At 39.6% G+C, this 19,932-nt stretch overlaps 1 protein-coding gene across 1 annotated transcript in view; it reads left to right on the top strand.

Annotated features, from left to right (window-relative positions):
- The window catches only part of xpo1a (exportin 1 a), a 28,798-nt gene that overhangs the window by 5,408 nt on the left and 3,458 nt on the right, over positions 1-19,932 (top strand). Inside the window, exons 4-23 of the mRNA XM_079812747.1 lie at positions 2,208-2,280; positions 2,621-2,682; positions 4,009-4,053; positions 4,132-4,313; positions 4,396-4,444; positions 4,550-4,669; positions 4,986-5,114; positions 5,835-5,993; positions 6,080-6,277; positions 6,362-6,500; positions 7,541-7,722; positions 10,695-10,851; positions 10,959-11,257; positions 11,387-11,570; positions 11,655-11,761; positions 11,852-12,046; positions 18,258-18,426; positions 18,666-18,800; positions 19,103-19,262; positions 19,339-19,435. Coding sequence (XP_079668873.1) covers positions 2,208-2,280; positions 2,621-2,682; positions 4,009-4,053; positions 4,132-4,313; positions 4,396-4,444; positions 4,550-4,669; positions 4,986-5,114; positions 5,835-5,993; positions 6,080-6,277; positions 6,362-6,500; positions 7,541-7,722; positions 10,695-10,851; positions 10,959-11,257; positions 11,387-11,570; positions 11,655-11,761; positions 11,852-12,046; positions 18,258-18,426; positions 18,666-18,800; positions 19,103-19,262; positions 19,339-19,435 — 2,841 coding nt within the window. The remainder of the gene's footprint in view (positions 1-2,207; positions 2,281-2,620; positions 2,683-4,008; positions 4,054-4,131; positions 4,314-4,395; positions 4,445-4,549; positions 4,670-4,985; positions 5,115-5,834; positions 5,994-6,079; positions 6,278-6,361; positions 6,501-7,540; positions 7,723-10,694; positions 10,852-10,958; positions 11,258-11,386; positions 11,571-11,654; positions 11,762-11,851; positions 12,047-18,257; positions 18,427-18,665; positions 18,801-19,102; positions 19,263-19,338; positions 19,436-19,932) is intronic.

Raw genomic sequence — 19,932 nt, 5'->3', positions numbered from 1 at the left:
GAGCACATGGCGGAATGAGGAGACGTGCTGAAGTGCACATATATTCTTCGACAGCAGAGGGCGCTGACGGAACAGCAGAAATGCAGCCGTTTCTCCAGTAATCACATAACCTAATACATAAAACTTAAAGACTTAAGGCTATTCATTTTCAAACTTGCATTTTATATTTTAATCTGGACTAAATTACATGCCCTAGATATTGTTTGAATATGTTCTGACTGTTGTTCAATCACACACTTTACAAGGCTCCAGTATTTAACATTAGTTCATTCATTAACAAACTGACAATGAAAAATACTTCTAAAGCATGTATTAATCTTAGTTAAATGTACATTTCAGCATACCTATTGTTCTTTATAATTCTTTTGCACTTTAATCTGTTTTAAATATTTGTTTCCTTTATACATTTTTGTGTATTGCTTTATTGTGTTTAAATGTTTGGTTCTTTTGTTATAAGAAAGTGATTTAACCTGTTATAGTATGACAACACTTTTTTTGCAACTTATTTCAATATCGTGATAATACCGTATACCGTGATAAAAGCTTCAGCAATTAATCGCAACATGAAAATTTGATACCGGCACATGCCTAGTCATCAGTTTGCCTAAATTAGAACACAGAACGGTCAAATGTTTCAATATACACGTGGCAGGGAGCAGGTGTACTTTTCTTTCGTACCAACTAACATTTTGAAATCATTATTTTTCCCCCTTGGGATTTAAATAAAAGTCTTTGTTAGAGAGGTATAAGCCATGAACCAAGCCAATTAGCTACAAGTTGAATCACAACATTACAAACTTAAGTGACAAAGGTACAAGACTGTGGAAAAACTACAATCCCATGAAGCATTGCGAACACCATAATCAAATTAAAAATAATGAAGTATAAAACTTCTCATGTACATATGTTGATTGTGTATGTATATAAAAACCATACATTTTAAGTTTATTGCTAAATATGCACATGCACACAACTATTTCAGTATTTTGAAGGTTTGGAGAGATCGACTTTATTACATCTTTCGCAGTGCTTCATGGCAGTGGGCGGAGCAGCGTTGAGCTTTGTAGCCCATCACAGACATGTATTGAGCATGTGAACTTATTAGTCAATCAGATGTGTTTAAGTTTTTCCGCTCAAAACCGCTTTTTTTGTTCAGAGCTAGTTATGAACACTGGCGGAATCCTTTCATTATAACTAACAAAGTATAACCACGATGTCAATAAGAGCTTCATTGATTTATATTGGGGTTTTTAAAAGAGTGTTTCTTTGAGTACCTCGTGTTGAAGTTGACAGCTTTAGTGATTATAATGACAGATCTTTGCAATCTTTTATGTAACCCTGGAGCACAAAACCAGTCATAAGTCTCACAGATATACTTGTGGCAATAGCCAACAATACATTGTTTGGGTCAAAAGTATCGATTTATATTTTATGCCAAAAATCATTAGTATATTAAGTAAAGATCATGTTCCATGAAGATATTTAGTACATTTCCTACTGTAAATATATCAAATGTATTCGTAGTAGTAGTAATGTGCGTTGCTAAGGACTTCATTTGGACAACTTTAAAGGCAATTTTCCTAATATTTTTTTTTTTTTTGCACCCTCAAATTTCAGATTTTCAAATAGTATCTCAAATATTGTCCTATCCTAACAAACCATACATCAATGGAAAGCTTATTTATTCAGCTTTCATGTGATGTATAAATCTCAATTGACCTGAAGATCATTGAATCTGATTAGACATTAGCATCTCGCAAAAAAAAACAAAAAACACAAGGAACTTTGAGCTGTACCATGAGTGCAGCGGCGCAATGATATTACACAGCGCCTGAAAGTAGGCTAACTTACGTCAACATAACCAACGTGAAAACCTGCTTGCACAGGGAGCATGCTGGGAACTATTTTCAGGTGCTGTGTAATATCATTGCGCAGCTGAACTCATGGTACGCCAGCAAAGTTCCTTGTTTTTTAGCGAGATGCTAATGGTCTAATCAGATTCAATGATCTATGCTAAGCTATGCTAAAAGTGCTACCGCCAGACCTGGAGATCCGCTGAATGGGTTTAAAAACGGTAAAACTCAACTGTTTAACTCTAGGGGAGCTGGAAAATTTGTCTATTTTCAAAAAAAGGGGCGTGTTCCTTTTAAATTTATTAATAACTTTTTCAAATCAGTCCCTTACAGACTTTTTTCTTTTGCTTCTAGTACTACGCTCTTCAGATACTGGAGACAGTGATCAAAACACGCTGGAAGATTCTTCCACGAAACCAATGTGAAGGTGAGGGAATGCATGACAGCACTGATCTTAGGCTCTATTGCAGGGGTTCTCAAGTCTGGCCCTCAAGATCCACTTTCCCGGAGAGTTTGGCTCCAACCCAAATCAAACACGCCTGAACAAGCTAATCAAGCTCTTCGGGAAGTTAAAGGCAGGTGTGTTTGATCCGGGTTGAAGCTTAACTCTGCAGGCCGGACCGTGGATCTCGAGGGTCAGCGTTGAGAACCCCTGCTCTATGGAGAATCTGCTACACCGTCCACATTATTTAACTACTGTCATATGAACCTAATGACTCCTTGCACAAGGAATGCACACACAGCCTGACAGCTCTGTCTGTTCACAGGAATTAAGAAGTATGTCGTTGGGCTGATTATCAAGACTTCCTCTGATGCCAACAGCGTAGAGGTAATGAAAAATGCTTCAGATGTTTTAATTTTCTTCTACCAATTGCACCAGTGTTATTTAAGTATAATGTACTATTATACACCGATCAGGCCTAACATTATGACCACTGACTGGTGAAGTGAATAACACTGATTAGCACCTGTTAGTGGGTGGGATATATTAGGCAGCAAGTGAACATTTTGTCCTCGAAGTTGATGTGTTAGAAGCAGAAAAAATGGGTAAGCGTAAGGATTTGAGCGAGTTTGACAAGGGCCAAATTATGATGGCTAGACGACTGGGTCAGAGCATCTCCAAAACGGCAGCTCTTGTGGGCTGTTCCCGGTCTGCAGTGGTCAGTCTCTATCAAAAGTGCTCCAAGGAAGGAACAGTGGAGAACCGGCGATGGGCGGCCAAGGCTCATTGATGCATCCATGTGGTCCGATCAAACAGACGAGCTACTGGAGCTCAAATTGCTCAAGAAGTTAATGCTGGTTCTGATAGAAAAAGTGTCAGAATACACAGAGCATCTCAGTTTGTTATTTTGACCATAAAAGGGGGACCAACACAATATAGGGTCATAATGTTATGCCTGGTTTTTTTGTTGTTTTGTTTGTTTTTTTACTAAAAGTTTTATGTTTTTGTCAGTTTTTTTTTGTTCAGTTTTTCAATTGAAGTAGTACTTAAATTAAAAGAAAATGAGATGTTGCGTTGACAAACTGAAATAAAATAACAGGGATGCATCAATATGAAAATTTTGGCCGATACAATAATTATTTATAATTGAAAGCCGATAACTGTTAATAATATATTGTGTGTATAATTTGAGCCTGATCACAAAAGCAAAAGTCTCGCCATTAAAAGCCATGTCCCAAGCTTGCAATTATGATGTCCTCATTTTAATTTTATGTAGCCTATGTGACAGACTTGCGCTGCACATGTTGCACTTAACCACATTTTCCTTTTTGAAGTGATTCCAATCATATTTCAAGCAATTCAAAACCATCATGGCAGCAAACACTACGGATCTGAAGTGTCTTAGCGGAAGGAAATAATCCATTGCTTATCGGCTTTAATATTTCGGCGAAATTTTCTTATCGGGCCAATAATGATAGCATTAAAAACGAACATATATCGCCCAATATGGTGGCTGATATTTTGTGCATTTTTGTTTTATTTCAATGAATTAGTCAATTTCAATCGATTTAAATAAACGACTTGATTAAGTATTAAACCTAAACTAATAAACTTAGTGGTTTTTAATTGGATTTAGTGAACTATAGTAACTCTGATTTGCACTTCTCATGTCACTGAATGTGTCCATTCTGACCCGTGTTTTTGCCCTTACAGAAAGAGGGGGTTTACATAGCAAAGCTCAACATGATCCTGGTGCAGGTGAGCATCATTTCAGGCACTTTTTAGTCATGATTTTGTGACTGTGTGTGGCTCACTGTGTTCCTGTTTTTTGTGTAGATCCTGAAGCAGGAGTGGCCGAAGCACTGGCCCACGTTCATCAGTGACATCGTGGGAGCGAGTCGCACCAGTGAGAGTCTGTGTCAGAACAACATGATCATCCTGAAGCTCCTCAGTGAGGAGGTGTTTGACTTCTCCAGCGGCCAGATGACTCAGGTCAAAGCCAAACACCTGAAGGACAGGTACACATGCGACGGTTACAGACAGTGTCAGTAGACGAATTGCAGTAATATTTACTCAACCTCTCTCTTTTTCCTCTTGCAGTATGTGCAACGAATTTTCCCAAATATTCCAGCTCTGCCAGTTTGTCATGGTACGTAAGAAGCAGAATATCACAGTAGTAGCAGTCATTATTCTGATAAGTTCAGTACTCTCTGCCCTGTCATTTTTAACTTGGATATAATGCTGTTTTCTTCAGGAAAATTCCCAGAATGCCCCTCTGGTCCACGCCACATTGGAGACCCTCCTTCGTTTCCTGAACTGGATTCCTCTGGGCTACATATTTGAGACCAAACTCATCAGCACACTGGTGTATAAGGTAACAAGACTCGAGAGGTTTCTAATGCCGCAGCTACATGCATAATCAATAAATGTGTGATCCTAAAAATGTATCTCAGTTTTTGCTAGTATTTTATAATATTTTGTAGCAGTCACTCCTCTCACAAAGGCGCACTGTCATTGGTTCAGCTTGCCATTGCGTAAGAAAGAGAGGGAAATTATTGGAGCGCTGGCTCTTCTCATGGGCTCTCTGCTTAAGGCTTTGTGTCCGAGCTGGTGCTCCTACATTTATGGTCTTTTACTTGTTTTGTGTTACAGAATGTTTATCTATATTTGTGTTCCCACTTATTCCACAGTTTCTGAACGTTCCCATGTTCCGGAACGTCACTCTGAAGTGTCTGACCGAGATCGCGGGTGTCAGTGTCAGTCAGTACGAGGAGCAGTTTGTCAACCTGTTCACGCTCACCATGATGCAGCTCAAACAGGTACTCACACCTGTATACTAGTGTTCAAATGTACTTTTATTCAGCAAGGATTGATTAAAAGTGACAATAAATGCATTTATAATCTTACAAAAGATTTCAAATTAATGCTGTTCTTACTTTTTTCAACATTGATAATAGTCATAAATGTCTCTTGAGCATCAAATCATAATATTAGAGTAATTTCTGAACGATCTTGTGACACTGAAGACTGGAGTAATGATGCTGAAAATACAGCTTTGGTCACAGGAATAAATTGCATTACAAGACGGTTGATTTACTTTGTAATATTTCTCTATTGCTTTTTTTAACTGGATTTTTGATTGAATAAATTTAACCAAACATTTGAACGGTAGCGTATGGACATATAGATCTGGTTGGTTGCACTATCCAAAAGTGCAGTATTATGTGCCTTGAGACTAATTAAACTGGTCCGCTGATAGACGACTGCTTGTGCTTTTAAAAGCTCCTGCTTTCAAAACACTTTCAAACTCTCCTGTGCGTTGATCATTGTAGCCAATCACAGACATATCTGATGAGTGTGTGAACACAAAGGCCAATCAGAGGTGTTTACGATTCCGCTCAACAGCACTCAAAGCGTCACATTTATTAAATTTCAGTACCGAAGTCGGTACGTTTGACAACACTGCAAAGAATGAAAACAAAATACCAAACCTACAAGCATTCGTTCTTAAACTAAACCCTCATTATTCTACTTGACAGATGCTGCCACTGAACACAAATATCCGTCTGGCGTATGCAAATGGAAAAGACGATGAGCAGAACTTCATCCAGAACCTCAGTCTGTTCCTCTGCACCTTCCTCAAAGAGCACGGACAACTGATAGAGAAGAGACTGAACCTCAGAGAGACACTCATGGAGGTACACACACAGTGACGGGTATAGAGATGATGTGAAAGTGACACACAGGCACTCATGCCTGATTGGTTTTACTCCCGTGTGCTCAGGCTCTGCATTACATGCTGCTGGTGTCTGAGGTGGAGGAGACGGAGATCTTTAAGATCTGCCTGGAGTACTGGAACCATCTGGCCGCCGAGCTCTACAGAGAGAGTCCCTTCTCCACCTCCACCTCTCCAATGCTCTCAACTAGCCAACACTTTGACGTGCCGCCCCGCCGACACCTTTACCTGCCTGTGCTCTCCAAGGTCAGTCAGTCATAGTGTACAACAACTCCACCTCAAAATGTTGGTAGCAGGAGAAAAACCGTCTGTGTTCTTGACCGGTCTCAGGTGCGTCTGCTGATGGTGAGTCGCATGGCCAAACCGGAGGAGGTTCTGGTGGTGGAGAACGATCAGGGCGAGGTGGTGAGAGAATTCATGAAGGACACAGACTCCATTAACCTCTACAAAAACATGAGAGAGACTCTGGGTAATCAAGATGGGCTTATAATGCATACAAAAAGTGTAGGGCTGCATATGAAATCACATACTCTCTTGAGTAGGTACTTATTTTGAATAAGTACGTACTTTGCGAGCGCTAAAAAAGTATGTTCTATATAGCATGATTTAGGGGTGTGAATCATCACTGGTCTCATTATCATGTCTTCGATTCGATATCACGATGCGTTGCATCCTCAATTTTCAATATTACTGCACATGGCTACATTTCTGTCAACGAATACAAGCAGTAAGATATATAAACTTTATTTTATCTGCTCTAGCAAAGTACACTTCCTGAATGTAGCAATAATCAAACACACTTTAAGTCTGAATACAGCCGACGACAAGACCATTTAGAACAAACATTAGTAAATACTAAAAGCATGAAACGGTGTAGTAGTGTACTTAAGCTACAATAGCGCTTATGAACATTTAATGTAGCCTCACACACTCGCACGTACACGCATGAAGCCGCACACATGTGCTCACACACTGTTAATGTTAAGAGTGGGTGCGTTTTTTTTTTACTCGCTTTTGTGTTTCACGTCCTTCCACCTTTTTACACTAGCGTGAGAAGCGCGTATGTGACGAATTATGTCAGTGAAACATCAGTAGGCTATAATCGATTATGCTCTATTACTGCATCGATGCAGAGACGTCCATGTCTGCATCAATTAATTTCAACACCCCTAATATGAATGTGTGTAGAAAGAAAGTAATCCGGATGTACTACATTCGACATGTTGTCATTATCATTTGTCATTCACAAATCCTCTCCCGTGGCCTCATGGGATAGTAAAGTGTCCATCGTATGCACACTTCAGAATCTCGCTGGAAGCAGTAGGTCATCCGGGTACTTTTTGCCTACTCTTGTCTGATTACTGTGAATTCAGACATACTACTTGTGTCACATACTGTTTTTTTGCCTACTATATAGGAAAGTATGTGATTTCACATGAAGCTTCGGTCAACAGCACGCTGCTTATCTGTCTGCAGAAAGCTTCATAATGATCTCTTTTTCTTGTCCAGTCTACTTGACTCATCTGGACTATGCCGATACGGAGCGGATCATGACGGAGAAGCTTCATAATCAGGTGAACGGTACAGAGTGGTCCTGGAGGAACCTGAACACGCTGTGCTGGGCCATCGGCTCCATCAGTGGGGCCATGCATGAGGAGGACGAGAAGAGATTCCTCGTCACCGTCATTAAGGTGTTTATTCAACTTGTGTTTGAGTTTATCAGGAAATGTTTGCATGAAAAAGATTGTTCAAGTGCAACTGAAAAGTTTACTATTACACAGGTTGTTTAGAATATAGTTGGCCGTGTAAAGTCTACACTACGGTTTAAAGGTTTGGGGTCAGTCAGAATAGTTTCTTGAAAGAAATTAAAGGGTTACTTCAGCGATTTAGCATTAGGCTTTGTATCAGTAGAAACCCGGTAGTATATTCAAATTATGGTACTTTCCCCCCTCATATCCCCCTGAGACGAGAGAATTATGCATTTTATTTCTGGAAAAAATCCTCCGATGATGCAAATATCGTCATTTTGCTTCATCTGAGGATTTTTGGCCAGAGGCTAGAGACTACAGCCAGTAGTAGGAGCTGTTCCGCATGTTATTAACCCGCCCACAGGGGAGGGATCTCACTCACAGAATGTAAATCGCACGGCCGCTGCCGCTCGGCCTCGGGCATTCAGAACGGAGTGCTGCAGAGCAAAGTGAGTGTTTCAACTTGTCAATGAATTCCTATGAAAGTTAAGCTTCCATAGGCATGATCTGAAAACGCGCCAGACTGGGCACGCACTGAGAATGACAGCCGCGCTTACCTCAGCTGTGCTCCAGCTCTTCTCTCGTGATGAATGAAATCTGACTCCTGATGCGTTTGTGACGTGACTTTCGTTCGGCTCACAAATTCAAAAATGTCACATTTCTACTACATAAATGACACAGTTTAAATACACATTCATCTTCCCAGCGCTGAAGAGCCCCTTTAAAGGGTTAGTTCACCCAAAAATGAAAATTCTGTCATTAATTACTCACCCTCATGTCGTTGGACACCCGTAAGTCCTCCGTTCATATTCGGAACACAAATGGAGATATTTTAGTTGAAAGCTGATGGCTGAGAAAGGCTTCAGATAGGCCTCCATTGGCATTCAGTACATTGACACTTCCAAGATCCATGAAAGGCACTTAAAACGTCGTTACCTCACCACAGTGGCTCTACAATAATCTTACGATGTGACGACAATAGTTTTTGTGCGCAAAAAAAAATCAAAATAACACCTTTATCCAACTTGTTCTCGACTTCCGTGTATGCCTCCACGACGCATGCGCGAGAATATGACGCAGATCCGGCGTTCGGACAGATGACCCAGAAGCGATTTGTTTACGAGCAGAGGAAGACGCGCGTGTCTAAGCTGTTGGATTCTACATTGATCGTGCTTTAGGTCTCGGCGTAGTTCTCAAAATGAGGCTTAAGTGTGTATTTCATGGATTCCCGAACACCGGCGCAACGTCATATTCTCGCGCATGCGTCGTGGAGGCACACGGAAGACAAGAACAAGTTGGATAAAGGTGTTATTTTGATTTTTTTTTGCGCACAAAAATTATTGTCGTCGCATTGTATGATTATTGTAGAGCCACTGTGGTGAGATAGACTTTGTAACGACGTTTTAAGTGCCTTTCATGGATCTTGGAAGTGTCAATGTACTGAATGCCAATGGAGGCCTGTGTGAAGCCTTTCTCAGCCATCGGCTTTCAACTAAAATATCTTCATTTGTGTTCCGAATATGAACGGAGGTCTTACGGGTGTCCAACGACATGAGGGTGAGTAATTAATGACAGAATTTTCATTTTTGGGTGAACTAACCCTTTAATACTTTTATTCAGCAAGGATGCATTAAATAGTTTAAATGCGTCAGTAAATGCATTTATAATGTTACAAAAGATTTCTATTTCAAATAAATGCTGTTCTTCTGAACTTTATTCATCACAGAATCCTATAAAAACATGATCAGTTTTCACAGAAATATTCAACATTGATAATAAGAAATTTTTCCAGTATTAAATCAGCATATCAGAATGATTTCTAAGGATCATATAGGAGTAATAATGATGCTGAAAATTCAGCTTTGATCACAAGAATAAATTACATATATTATAGATTTATATAAAAAAAAAATTGAAAATCTTTTAAATTGTATTAATTACTGTGTTTTTTAAATTAAATTCAGTGTTGGTGAACATAAGAAACTTAAAAAACATTAAAGTCTTGCTGATCCCAATCGTTTGAATACTGTGCAGTATACTAATAATTTTGGCTGGAATATACTACACAAATTTTTTTTTTAACCCGATTTGCAGTCTAGATGAGTCAAACAATAATCTGCAGATTTTGGCAGTCAGAGTTGACAGATTTCACAGAAGATTGTGTATGATGGGCACAGATTCATCCTTTTTTTTATTCAGACTGATTCCATCCAGTCAGAGGATATCAAAACATGTTTTCTATATATTTTGAGCCGATTTTAGAACTCCTATCGTAGTGTATGAGGAGTCTCTACTGAAACCAAAGCTGTCCTATGTCTGCCAGTACTCATTAGAGCTGCACGATTAATCATTAAAACATCACAATCTTGATTCCAACACCCACGCAATTATATTCCTAAATGACAATGATTCTCCGGTGTCTATTAAACCTTTGACAAAATCACAGTGAACGTTCGGCTCTGTGTTTGTGCGGCAGCTGATCCAAAGAGAGTAGTTGTCATGTGTAGGTATGAAACAACAGCTTTTCAACCAGTTTTGTTATTTCTCTGTTACAAATATTCATATTATCACAGAATTACTGGGATAAAAGTTTATAGTTCAGATATAAACACTGATGTCTACAGAAGTGATTTTAAAATCGAGCAAATCACCTTTTGAAAGTAACTTGAAGCTTTTAATAATGATTGTACCGGTTACATCGTTATGCCAGTAGGTGGCGACAAGTGACTGTTAACAATAATATTTGTCATTGAATCATTCATTCAAGAGATTCGTAAAAAAACGCTGAATCATCCAGTAATGAAACAATTGAACTCTTCAAGTCTTAGTGTAGTGTATTCCAGCCTTTAGTCGCTTTACAAATATGCCTTTAAATGTTTGTCAGTAAAATCAATATATTTCTGTTTCTGTCTCAGGATCTGCTGGGTCTGTGTGAACAGAAAAGAGGGAAAGACAACAAGGCCATCATCGCCTCCAATATCATGTACATCGTCGGCCAATACCCACGTTTCCTCAGGGCCCACTGGAAGTTTCTCAAGACCGTCGTCAACAAGCTCTTCGAGTTCATGCACGGTGAGGAACTGATTGTGTTTGACATTTTATACAGTCATGCATGTGTTTTTTGCTAAAGTGCAAATTGTGTCTGAAGGTTAATTGGAAAGTCTCTCTCTGTCTTTCAGAGACTCATGATGGCGTGCAGGACATGGCCTGTGACACGTTCATCAAGATTGCTCAGAAGTGCAGGAGGCATTTTGTGCAAGTGCAGGTTGGGGAAGTGATGCCCTTCATCGATGAGATCCTCAACAACATCAACACCATCATCTGTGACCTGCAGCCGCAGCAGGTGCACACGTTCTACGAGGCCGTGGGCTACATGATCGGGGCACAGACGGACCAGACCGTCCAGGAGCGCCTTATCGAGAAGTACATGCTCCTTCCCAACCAGGTGTGGGACAGCATCATCCAGCAGGCCACCAAGGTGAGAAGCAGTGTTTGAATTAGTTCTTATTATCCAAACCAAAAGGGCGACTTCTAGCGGTGAAAATTTGAAAAGTTTGACACAAAATGGCACCTGAACTCAAAGCACATGATGTTTCTCTTCGATCAGAACGTGGACATCCTGAAGGACCCAGAGACCGTGCGTCAGCTAGGCAGCATCCTGAAGACCAACGTGAGGGCGTGTAAAGCCGTGGGTCACCCTTTCGTCTTGCAGCTGGGCCGCATTTACCTGGACATGCTCAACGTCTACAAGTGCCTGAGCGAGAACATCTCTTCTGCCGTCCAGAGCAACGGTGAGCCAAACACACCGACATGGAGCACGTGACCCAACAACTGGCACGCAACCGCTCGCTTAACTCTTTGGCCTTTCTCTGCAGGTGAGATGGTGACCAAGCAGCCTTTGATACGCAGCATGCGGACGGTGAAGAGAGAGACTCTGAAGCTCATCTCGGGATGGGTCAGCCGCTCCAACGACCCACAGATGGTTAGTTCTGCTGATCCTGAATCAGTCTGCGCTCATGCCAAAATAATAAGCCGGGGTTGACAGCGGTACAAAGCATTGTTGTCTCTTTAGGTTGGAGAGAACTTCGTTCCACCTTTGCTGGAGGCGGTTCTCATTGACTACCAAAGGAATGTTCCAGCCGCTCGAGAACCAGAGGTGCTCAGCACTATGGCAACCATCGTCAACAAGCTCGGCGCTCACATAACAGGAGAGATCCCGAAGATATTCGATGCTGTGTTCGAGTGCACCCTCGACATGATCAACAAGGTTAGTCCATCTGTTTTTTTATTTATTTATTTTTTTTCTGTATCAAACCAATGTAAGTCTGGTAGTGAGTATACACTCATCATTTAATAGTCGGTACACCGGCTGTCCCAGACGAAAGTTGAACAATCGTCATCATTTCTGTAGTCGTGGCTCCTAAACTATGGTCCTACAGTGGGAGACCAAAAAGAGCCTGTGATTAATTTCTTGACCGTGTCAGAAGTTTAGCATGATCATCTGTGTGTTTGCTGCTACGAGCTATGTCTACTGACTAGCCGATAAAAATGCAACATTAAATGGCGTATTACCTCAAACTTCATTTGCAAAATTGGCATGCCAAGCTGGCCTCTTTTCCCTAGTCATGACCATGTTACTTAGTAACGCGTTACTCTAATCTGACTACTTTTTTCCAGTAACGAGTAATCTAACGCGTTACTATTTCCAAACCAGTAATCAGATTAAAGTAACTTATCCAAGTCACTGTGAGTTACTATTTTTGTCATTTTCCTTAGTAAAAAGATATATTTTTGCTTTCTTGTTGAGTCTCACAGGGTTTTTCCTGCATAGAGAATTACGAGGCGGCCGCTCCGTCAAATTTCGTGCCGCCTCCGTCTGTCGACAAAACTCAAGACAGGCAGTCACTTGCCCAGATTAGGCATGTCGTGATAATTAAATAATCATCAGAAATATATATTGTCACATTATCCTTCAGCAATCATTATTAGTTTATTATGATTTGCTAGTAGCCTACAAAGTCATCTAAAGCCATTCCATAGCTGAATGTCTTTCCTCCGCTGCTCTGTCATTCTCCGTTCAGCATTCAAACTGCGCGCCGCGCTCGGTTCCAGTCAGCAGCTGCACGGTAAAGCTCACTCCAATATGATATATTCCCGTTATAATACTTGATATGTTGATAAAATAATTTATCTTGCTGGAGTTTATCTAGCGGTTTCTGAAAGATGTTGTGCTTGCTAAAAGGGTGACAACACAGGGACTATTAATTAGTTTCACACGCACAATAACCGGAATTTAAAACTGAAGAAACAAATAATCAGTGAATGTTTGGACCGATATAGGCTACATAGTAGACAAGGATTTGTGGGCTCAACGCTCATCTTCTCTTTATGCCGTGAACTTTTCAATGTGCACTCGCGCTGCCCTGCACACACTGACTCCATGTTGCTTTAAGCACATCATTCTGCACCCGGGATGCGCATAAGCGCTTTGTTGCCGCTCTGTTTTGAAGCGTTTTATATATTTTCATAGTTTGGTGCACTTAAAGATTATTAAAAAATATATTGTTCTCACGTATCGTTCATATATTTCTTGTCCCTTTACAGAGCTGCACATTACGTTTACAATAAACTATAAATCTTTTAATTTTATATTATTTGTGTAGGCCCATATAATTATTTACATTCATTTATAAATATAAATTAAATATAAATAGTTTTTCATAAATATATTTAATAAGAACACAAAGTAATTTGTACCTTTTCATTAACATATTTAGATTTTATAAAATGAGGCAAAAGTTTTTTTTTTTGGAGATACATTGTTGACGTTACTGTTAAAAATGCACTTTCAATAAAGTGTTGGCAAAAACGGTTGTCATTTTTATGTTGAGGCTGCAGAGGTGTTGTCGGCAACTGATGAATGTAACTAATAACGTAACTTGTAATCTAACTTAGTTACTTTACAGATTACTTGATTTTAAAAGTAACTAAGTTACTTTTTCAAAGTAACTGTGGCAACACTGGTCATGACCGCGTCCATATTCCCTTTTTTGCTTCCTCCTTTTTTTTCAGCTCACATTAAAACCACAATTGCCAAAGTGTGATTAATCTCGCTGTATTTGTTTACCACTAGCGCATGCTAGTGATGTTTTATTCTTCTCCACTAACTTGCGTCATAGTCTATGCTTCAGTAGGTGTCATCAGCATACAGTCTACATGCATGTCGTACCAATTAGATTCATGTCGTACAGTGTGGTCTGTAATGATCGGCTAAGATTGCTGAAATCGCACAGTCTCTAGCAGGCATTTAACGCAGGGCTGAGTGATTCCTCGAAATAGAGCAGAAATTGTAATTATGGCTTAGTGCACTTGTCAAATCGCAAAGGCTGTGATTTCATTACATAAATATGTGCTCTGCACGCCACTGTTCTTTTACATTCGCCAGTGTTTTCAGTGTCTCAGAGTGGCACGGTTCACTGAACCCAACTCCATCTGCTCTGAATTCAGGTTGCTAAAGTGCATTTGGGAGCCCAACGTGCACAAACCCTCTTCTCAAACTGGTCAAGAGAAGTGCTCCCAACAAAAGAGAAGGGATGGCACATTCTGTCATTTACTCGCCCTCAAGTTGTTCCAAACATGGACAAGTTTTTTTCTTCTGGTGAACACAAAAGAAGAAGGGGGGGGGGGGGGTAGGTTTGGTGCACGTGTGTAACGTTACTGAACGGTTTCCGAGTGCAATCTTTAACAGTTCACAGTCGGCTTGTTTTAAGCGCAGAACACACTTCAGTCCGAGTTCCCACACAAACATATTAAGTATTCAGTACATTTTATCATGAAATTCAAACGATAAATGCTGTTTTGACGCTCTGTGGCGTGACTGATCACTGATCACAGTTCAAGCGGCCGCGCGTGAACATGATCATCTGTGAAGGCGATCGATCATCTTCTCTTGGTTAATGGCGGCTATCGATCATCTCTTACTAAAGAATAAACATGAATGATCATCTAAAGGTACGCTGAGGATACATTACATCTTACTGTCATGTATATATGTCAGGGTTCCTACGGGGTTTGGAAAAGTATGGAATTTGATTTGAGTAATTTCCAGGTCTGGAAAAGTATGGAAAAAATAAATCAGAATATGGAAAAATATTTATGTTTCCAGACTATTGTCCCTATTTCGGTTTCGAAAAATAAAATTAAGAATTTCTAAATGTATATAATATATACCAGTGTTTCCCCTACAATGTATTTTCAGCGCCACTGCAAAATTTTCATGATCAGTAATATCACGACATTCACTTACACACTGTAAAAGAGAGAGAGAGAGAGATTGACGATGGCCAGAGAACTAAACAAAAATGTACTCTGCTTACACTTTAGGGCTGTGATATTAATCTTATTTTATTTTTGCTTCCAAGGATTATAAAAAGAAGATATGAGGTAAAACTATTATAAACTATGCTCGCGCATCGTCTAGCACAGCTTCCTTCCCTTCATAGCGCGCGCTGTCATTTTTCCCCAAACATGCCTTTAACGTCAGACTCAGCACAATCTGTGATTGTTGTCAAATGCACTCTCCACTTTGGCTAAATTGCAGAACGTGTTTGATTAAATGAAAAGCACAACAATCCGCGCAATAGACGCGGTTTCCAAGTTCAAGGCGGGGGTGTGTGTGTGTGTGTGTGCGCGCGCACGATGCGAAACGGACCGACTTGCACATATGCTTTGTGTGCGCGACTAAACCATCAAATACACAACAAAATAGCCTATATCTCAAAATGACAGGCTTGGAGAGTATTCACTTAAACACAGTTTAGCTTAAATGGGCGTAAATAGTTGGGAGAAATTAATGGGAGAATGATATCATTAGATCTGTATTCGGTCTTAAAGGGGCAGCATCTAATAATAAACCTGGTGACGATTGAGCCATTAATGTGAATCAAACAACAAAAGGCAAAGAGAAAATTACTAGCAGCTCTTGTATGATATGTGATGCTCTTAAAAATATATATCTAAAAACATCATGTCATTTTTCACAATGTTAGGCTACTGTTTTTGATTAAATAAATGCAGACTTGATAAGCATGAGACTTTTTGCAAAAACATAAAATAGTATCCAAACACTTTTTTAATGTTTTTTATTTTTACATATTGCCCCTCTCTTACATTTGAGCCCTTGCCCCTTAGGAATGTTCTGCACGTCCCTGCAGGTTATTGAAGTAAAATAGGCTATAAGTCACCTTTTAAATTAATGTTTAAAAGTTTAATTTGGATTTTAATGGTCAAAATGTCTATTTCTATCCATCAGGTTTAAATTTTTCTTTTCTTTTTTCGGAGGTGCATGCCCCCTGACCCCCCGACGCGCATCTTGGTAACAACCTCCGGCACGTAATAGCACCGCTGCTGGAAAAATTTCTAGGGGAAACACTGTATACAATAGTTTTTTTTTTCATGGTGTTTGGATCAGTCTGCCAGCGCTGCCGATCATTTTTACACTTGATCTGCTGGAGTTTAGGTCTGCAGTGATTGGTTGTTAGGTTGTTAGGCGGCAGTTGCCATCACAGCGCCCCCACCTCAAACTGCTTGACTAAAAATACCTGGAACGTTGTGCTTGATTTTTACATTTGAGTGTGGACTTCACGGCAAACAAAATGGGAAAATGCACGTTTTCCGAGGGCTGGCTTGCCGATCCTAAATATAAAGCCTGGTTAGCCAAAGATTTAAAATTTACAAAGAAAGCTATTTGCAAACTTTATGTCAAATCATTTGACATCTCCAACATGGGGGAGGCGGCAATTGTAAGCCATATGCTAGGCCAAAATAGTAGTGGGAAGTTCGGATCAATTTACTGACTCGGATCTTTGAATCTCGTTCAGCAAAATGAACAAATCTTTTTTTCAAGTCATTTCGTTTGTTCATGACATCAACGTCGCGGCCGCGCTCGTGCTCACAGCCGCATGTAGACGGATCGACTCAAAATCGGAGACACGCGAGACTGATCGGCCGATCATGCAGAAAATCTGCCAATTCCGATCAATCGTTGCATCTCTAATTTAAATGTACACAATTACAAATATGAATAACATTGCACTGATTTAGAGCTTTGAACTTGACTGGGTTTGGTGTTAAATTGACTTGTACAAGCAACAGTAGGGGGGGGGGGACTTAAATGAAGTGAGATTTTGCTTAAAACAAGCTAAATTATCTGCAAGTGGGGTAAGGAAAAATAATCTTATTTCTGTTTGGGACAGAATATTGGCAGATAATTTAGCTTGTTTTAAGCAAAAACTCACTTAATTTTGATTTTATTTTCTAGAAAACTTGATTGACTTTACTTGTTTCTAATCTAAATATCTAAAAATTCTTAAATCAAGACATACTTGGTAAGAAGAGCAGTTCTTGCAGTGTACTGCACAAAAAGTGGCTCAATTATATTGAATGTTACAGGGACTAATTAATGCAAATGCAGTTCCCACTGTGTTCTGGTTCAATAAAAAACTTTTTTTTTTTTTTTTTGGCTAAGGTTTGCATATGGTGGTGTGTTCTTTATGACCGCTTTCCTAAAATTGTATCCTATAACTAAAATAAGAAATATCCCAATATATCGCCTTGCTTACAGAATCGCAATATATCGTATCGCAACCCCTGTATCGTGATACATATCGTATCGCCAGTTTCTTGCCGATACACAGCCCTACTATGGAAGTCAATGGGGGCCATAGAATCCCCCTCCCCCAAATCGTGCAGTTCTTCTTCCCTCACAATCTGTAACAAATCCTTTCCTTGTGGGTCAGAATGACCCAAAGCCCTAAAATTAAGATAATGTCTCTGGACAATTTTTTTTTATTTTTTGCAGTTTTTTTTAATGCAAATTTTTGGGGATTTATTTTTATTTTTACCTTTTTAAATTACTAGATTTTATCAATAAATAATATAATTTAAGCACATTCTTTCAACTGAAGTTAAAAAATAACTTCAATACATGCAATAACCAGCTCGATGTCTCTCATTGGGTCAATTTGGGTGTCTCTGCTGACCTCTTGTGGGAAAAAAATAATATAACATGATATTTCATGACTTTAGCCAGTAGATGGCCTTATGTGGAGCAAATGAGCTTTTCCGCTGGGTCCTAAAGTCATTTTTTTTGAGAATCTGTTCAGAATGCATTGAGATACACATGTAGACATAAAATACTTTTTGATTAGTTTAATTTTGAGCATTTTTTAAGTTTATCTATGTGTACTGAAGCATTCCTAAGGGGGTCAAATTGACCTGTGAGTGAAGGATTTGTTACTATTTTTATTACAACCACACAAACTACTTGAATCCAGTCAATTTTTTTGTGTATTCGTGGTTCAAATGCGACACAAGTCCTAAGGTTCATCGGAGTGGACAAGTCCACTTATTTTTAAAAAGTAGGTCAAAATGACGTGAGGTAAGGATGAGGGTTAATGCTTGTTATTCCCCTATCTCAGAACTTTGAGGAGTATCCCGAGCACAGGACGCATTTCTTCTACCTGCTGCAAGCCGTCAACTCCCAGTGTTTCCCAGCATTCCTGTCCATCCCACCGGCTCAGTTCAAACTGGTTCTTGACTCCATTATCTGGGCCTTCAAACACACCATGAGGAATGTGGCCGACACAGGTGGGTGGAGAGACTAGAGTTAGGGCTACAGTTGTGTTTAGCTTTGAGCTAATTATATATAATTTAATTGTCCTACTCTGTGTAAAAACAAAAGGCTTCTAGCTACACTTTCTTTTACAAACTGTGTTCATAAATGTGTCTGAATGCAATTCCAAGCTTTTGTGACCTGCACAGAATGTTTCTCGTGTCACATGCAACACAAATGAAGATGTCGAGCGTGCGTGTTTGTGTGTCTCCAGGGCTTCAGATCCTGTTCACGATGCTGCAGAACATCGCACAGGAAGAGGGAGCAGCTCAAAGCTTCTATCAAACCTACTTCTGCGACATCCTGCAGCACATCTTCTCGGTCGTCACGGATACTTCTCATACGGCTGGTCAGTTGCTAGGCAGAGGGATAGTGACATGTTGACGGTGTAACTAATGGAGCCGTTACTTTGCACAAAACGGCTTCGCATCTCACAAACACTGTCGAAAACCCGGTCAGCTCATTTTACACCTACAATTGAAGGCACACATTTTGCCCCTAAATTCTCAATACCGTAATGCAAAAGTGTATAACATTTAAAGCATGTAGTTATGCTAATTTGAAGTAAACACTAAAAGCATTGCACCGCATTAAATCCTTGATTTGATTCTGTGTGTTTGATGAATGATCTGTGTGTTTTGTGATGGGCAGGTCTGACGATGCACGCCTCCATCCTCGCCTACATGTTCAACCTGGTGGAAGAGGGTAAAATCAGCGTAGCTCTGAACGCAGGCAACGCGGGCAACAATCAAGGCTACGTGCAGGAGTACGTGGCCAACCTGCTGAAGACGGCCTTCCCACATCTGCAAGAGTAAGCCTAGGACATGGCGTCTGTGTTTTCAGCATGCTGTCTGTGTCATGAGTTCATCTCAAATGGTGTTTTTCAGCGCCCAGGTCAAGGTGTTTGTCACGGGTCTGTTCAGCTTGAATCAGGACATTCCTGCCTTTAAAGAGCACCTCAGGGACTTCCTGGTCCAGATCAAGGTATGTCACTTCCTTCCTGCTAGATGTTTACTTCCTTTTTCTCTAGTCTTGAACCAAGACTCGACCAGCCACAGAGAGAATTTCACAATAGAAATAGATATGCATATGAGCAGGGTGGGAAATAAACGTTTCCCCAACAGCTACATGTATAAATAGCCACTTCATTTAGTAGTAGTAGAATAATCATTTGATAATTAGTGAATTGTTTAATAATTATTGATTACATAATGTAATATGAATAAAACTGAAATGCTTCATGCTTGCTTATAATTACATTTTTATTAATAGTAATTAATTAGTAATTAAATATTTATAGTTGTTTGTGCATAGTAGTGACAATTTTATTAAATATATTGTGTAAATAATAATTATATTATACGTAATAATAATATTGATATGTTAAATTTGAACATTAATAGCAATAAAAAAGGTTGTGTATAATGAAAATGAGTTAATAATAATAGTAAATTGATGTTATTGTGTAACACAGCCTTTTC

The sequence above is a fragment of the Gobio gobio genome (assembly GCF_949357685.1).
Source record: "Gobio gobio genome assembly, chromosome: 3".
In the NCBI taxonomy this organism is placed as follows: domain Eukaryota; kingdom Metazoa; phylum Chordata; class Actinopteri; order Cypriniformes; family Gobionidae; genus Gobio; species Gobio gobio.
Note: the sequence above shows the minus strand (reverse complement) of the source record. Positions and strands in the feature narration are given on the sequence as shown.